General features: G+C 39.1%; 1 protein-coding gene and 1 pseudogene across 1 annotated transcript; both read right to left on the bottom strand.

Moving 5' to 3' along the window:
* The window catches only part of LOC107858646, a 10,586-nt pseudogene extending 9,503 nt beyond the window's left edge, over positions 1-1,083 (bottom strand).
* A 151-nt stretch (positions 1,084-1,234) lies between these two features.
* LOC107839549 (subtilisin-like protease SBT3) lies at positions 1,235-4,526 on the bottom strand. Its single transcript, XM_047407677.1, has one exon. It carries the CDS (start codon positions 3,777-3,779, stop codon positions 1,449-1,451), a length of 2,331 nt encoding a protein of 776 aa, XP_047263633.1. The 5' UTR covers positions 3,780-4,526; the 3' UTR covers positions 1,235-1,448.
* Positions 4,527-4,818: the final 292 nt, after the last annotated feature.

Genomic DNA, 4,818 nt, shown 5'->3' with positions numbered 1-4,818 from the left:
GGTGGGAGAATGAAACTTTCATATGTTTATATTAAGAAACACAAACTCCACATGGTAAGTGAGGCAAGAACCAAGAGGTGTCTCACGCCGTCGTCGTCGTCGTCGCTTGCTCAGCTTTGACTTCAGATTTGGATTTGGATTTGAAAAATGATCGATCGATGAGATTAATTTCTTAGATAAAATTTATTTTTACAGTCCAAAAATCCAAGGAAATAATGCAACAGTTTTTGTTTCTCCATTAATGTGTGTATGTTTCTGCATGCAGAAATGCTGAAAGCTGCTCGGAAGAGACACAACTCTTCGAGTAAAAGACACACTATTTCGGAAAAAGATATGACTGTTGGATGGTTGTGGCTGTTCGGAAAAGACACACTATTTCAAATGAACAGACATGACTATTCAGAAAAGATACACCATTCCGATGAACCATTGCCTCCTTTTCGAAGAAGCACTGCGTCGCTATATAAACCCGACATTTTTTCACAGGTTTGGAACGAAAAAAATTTCTGCATTAAAACACTTCTTGTCTTCTTAAAAAACTCTGTGTGGTCATCTCCCGGCGAGTGAGTTCGAAAAAAACCAGAATGTTTGAGGTACTGCTACTTTCTGGTTGTGAAGCCATTTTATTCTGGGAAAAAAATTCCAAATCTCGGGTACTTGAGGGAAATTATTTCCTTAAAGACACTTCGTGAATTCGAAGGACTTGGCTAATTCTGTTTCATCTTATTTCTTAATAAAATAATACACTTCTTTGACAGTTCATATTGAACTTGTGCTGAAGGTGTTATTAAACTTCATAAATGTTCTTGAAAATCTTGAACTTGTGTTGAAGTTTAGTGAACTAAATACAAATTTTGTGTACCCGAAACAACACTTTACGCTGTAGCCAATAAACAGAACATATGAGCGGCAAGAAACCATGAAAGCAAGAGAAGATGAAGAAAATAAAGAAACCTCATTCTAGGGGGTCAGGTGAAATGATATTTATGGTGGATTTGATAAGGAGAGTTAAACCCTCGTAATTATGTATTTGAGACGCAAATTTAAATGAGGACTTTGTATTTTAGATACCCAATGATTAAGTGCAAAATCAATTGACAGCTTATTGAACTCTTTCTTTGAGTATCGCCTTAATTTTATCAGCAAGGATAACTCATAAAGAAGTAAAAATTCTCAGGCTGCGGTCTTCAATTATTTTGGATATCCTCAAAATATCTTTTGAAAAGTCTGGATAAGGATCATAAATGTTCATAATATATAGAATTAGCATAGAATTGTTAACTCAACATTAGGTTAATTATAATGTGACTCTCCAATGCGGATATCGGACATGTACTTGCACATTGAAAGAAATATACAAGTACTTAATTTATGCTCTATCTCCCCTTAGGCCCTTATACAAGGGTTGCCTAATTACTTCTAACTCAAGAATCTGATGCTTCTCGTCATCACTCCCAGACCTGAACAATGAGAGATGTCACTATTGGGCTCCTAACTGAGTGGTTTCCGTTCTCTTCAACCCAAGTGATCGACCCAAAGTTCGTACTCTGATCGTTATCACCTACATAGCGAATTGTCAAGCTATAACTTTGCTTATCATTTTTCCCCTTGAACACCAGTTTTTGTGGAGACACTGAAACTTTTGAATTCTTGGGAGTTTCTATCTTCAGTTTGTAAGTTGCTCCGGCTTCACCAACATTTGTAAGGGTCCTCCTGAATTTCTGTTCCAACCAGGTGTAATTTCTCTCGGGGTTGAACGGATACAAGGCAATGAATGATGGGTAATTTAGATCAGCTGATGGATTTGAGCAGTCGTGGTAATTGGCTGACGATCTTGCAAATGTTTTGAACTGCTCTTCTGTGAAATTCATAGAGCATATGAGATTTATGTAATCTTGTGGAGTAGCATCATATACTAGGCCTGGATCAAGAGCTCTGTTCGGGTCAACATGCCCTGCTCCTATTTCTAGGGGCGTGGCAACCACATTATTATCCCTTCTAATAGGCTTTTTAGTATTATCCAAAGGGTTTGCTGTAGTCATCATGGCGGAGCGAATAGCTGAAGGACTCCATTCAGGATGCACGGCTTTTAGCATCGCTGCAATTCCAGCAGCATGAGGAGTAGCCATGGATGTGCCTGATTTAAGCTCGTAATCAGAGGTTAATTGTATGTTCTGAATACTTTCTGAAACGAGATTAGGTGGAAAAGCTGCAAGAATCAGTACCCCTGGTGCCATAATATCAGGCTTTGCAATTCCCAAGTAGCTTTTGGAGGGCCCTTGTGCTGAGTTTCCTGCAAGAACTGGGGCTGGCCTTTCTTTATCCACATAAGTTTCATGGAACGTGATGGTGGCCGTAGGTGCAACACTGCTTTTAACATAATTGATGATTTGGTTCCCTTTCTTTTTGTCAACTACAACCCCTGGGTAAGGAAAAGAAGAAGACTGGAACACTCTTGGATCCTCAGAAATAAAGATGCCTGCTTTAAGTCTTGCTTGGTTGACTTGAGATATTTGGCTAGAGAAACCAAAACCCACTTCTTCATCTGCATTATAATCACAGATGAGGATGGTACGTTCTGGATCAGATAATTGTGATAACAATTCGTCTGAGTCACAAGCGGCTAGAGTCTTATTGTAAATTAATGGTGAATCCTTGACAAAGGCTCTTGCAGGAAACAAGCTCCACCCCCTAATTTTTAACCCATTGCCCAAAGTCAAGGTTCCTGCAAATCTCCTGTCAGTGTGACCTGATGCCACGCACAAGATCCATGGAGATCCATTTAGTACATTTGCACCGCGACCATCATTTCCAGCTGCAGCTGAGACCAATACTCCTTTCATCATAGCTCCAAAAGAAGCTATTGATATAGCATCTTCATACAAGGGAATCAAACCGTACCCAAAAGAAATGGATATCACATCAACGCCGTCTGCAACAGCTTGGTCCATAGCAGCAATTAAATCGGAAGTTAGTTCTCCTTCATCAAAGCTAAACTTGTATACAGCTATCCTAGCTCGTGGAGCAACCCCTCTTGCTGTTCCTGCTGCATATCCAAAATGGGAAACACCTCTGGCAAAGTTCCCAGCAGCAATGGAAGCACAATGTGTGCCATGACCATCAGTATCCCTGGCAGAATTCATGGAAATGTTGATAGTGGGATCATTAGCCAAAATACCCTTATTGAAGTAATTAGCTCCAATGAGTTTTCTGTTGCACATTGAAGTATTAAACTGAGTACCCGGCTTGCAAATTCCTTTCCATCTTTTGGGGATTTCAGGCATACCATCATCTCGAAAACTTGCGGATTCGGGCCAGATGCCACCATCAAGAACACCAATGATAACATCTTGCCCTAAACCAGAAGCTTTCCATAGACCAGATGAAGGAGCGAGTTTGAGGAAATCAGATGTGTGGGTAGTCTGAGGTTCCACAGTCCTATCATTGTAAGCTGATATGAAACCTGGAGACTTCTTCAAAGCTGCCAGTTCATCTATGGACAAAACAGCACTGAATCCATGAAACACATTGTCATAAGAGTAAACAAGTTTTGGAGCTGAGTGGAATCTGTCCACTGATGAAGGAACAGCAGCTTTAATGGAGTCAATGGTAGAAGAATGCCAATGATGGTGATCAGCAAAGACAGTAGGCATAAAGGACTTGTCAAGGTGGACAATGTAAGTGGATCTTTGACCTATAGCTAATAAGAGATGAGCTGAAAGAGCCCATGAAAACAAGATTAGATGTGGAAAATAAAGAAAACCCATTCTAGATCCCATGTTCACTCACTACACTTGTTTAAGTCTCCAAATATTAATTTGACTTTATAGGACTGCACATAGAAACATGAGGTCCCTCTAGCAATCAAGTGGAGACCGAAATGAGCTTAGAGTTAGTAATGTAGTAAAGATAGGCGCCTTGTGTTAACCAATCAAAAGCCTGAAAGGGACCTTATACGTCAATCTTGACTCTTCTAGTCCATTTAATTCAATGTTGTTTCTTTTTCTGCAGCATAATTTTTTATGAACTACCTACGGCAATGTGATCTAAGAATATAACGTCGAAGTTAAAGAAACTTAGTCAATAATCTTTCACCCTTTCTTCTTCTTCATATACCCCTTTGCGGAAATGATAAGCATTTTTGATTTGGAGAGACGATCCAAAGAGAACTGGAAGATTGTTTAGAAAACATGACAGAACAACTTAAATTGGTGGTGTTGGTTGTATCCTTTGTTTAGCACAAGGATAAAAGACCATATGTACTAAACCTCGCATTATGTGCTGAATTAGAGAAAGAATTAAACCACAAGGGTCTGGCTTGAACTCGTGACCTCCTGGTCACTTAGTAGTAAAGTTTACTAGTTACTATATGACTCCCTTTTGTTTCTAACACAAGGATTAGCAATTCAATTCTACCCTTTAAAGTTCCAAGTAGACAAACAATTGTGCACTAGAGGTACAGTAATAATTAATGAACGAGGGGATAAGGCCATAGAGTCCTTTTCCTTTTTTGTGGCCCCGTGTAATGAATGACTCAACATTAGTAATGTAGTGGGATGTAACAGGGAGGGAGTGGCTGCTAAAAAGGAAAAAAGCAGCCGCCTCATTCTACCTTAAATCAAATATCTCATATTTTAGTCTTAATGAGGTCGGAATCTCTCTATTCTTAATCATTGACAAAGTTCTGAAGTGGCTCGAGTCCATCCTTAATCATTGATGAAATTAGTAGTTAGAGACTCGAGACTTCTTTATTAAAATCAAATATTTTACATTTGAGCCTTGAGAATGGATAATCCATCCTCAAAATATATTAATGTT

Source organism: Capsicum annuum, chromosome 1 (assembly GCF_002878395.1).
Source record: "Capsicum annuum cultivar UCD-10X-F1 chromosome 1, UCD10Xv1.1, whole genome shotgun sequence".
NCBI lineage: Eukaryota > Viridiplantae > Streptophyta > Magnoliopsida > Solanales > Solanaceae > Capsicum > Capsicum annuum.
Note: the sequence above shows the minus strand (reverse complement) of the source record. Positions and strands in the feature narration are given on the sequence as shown.

Bases quoted from the DNA above. Each gene is read 5' to 3' on its own strand.
- LOC107839549 (XM_047407677.1), bottom strand. From the start codon at position 3,779: ATGGGATCTAGAATGGGTTTTCTTTATTTTCCACATCTAATCTTGTTT.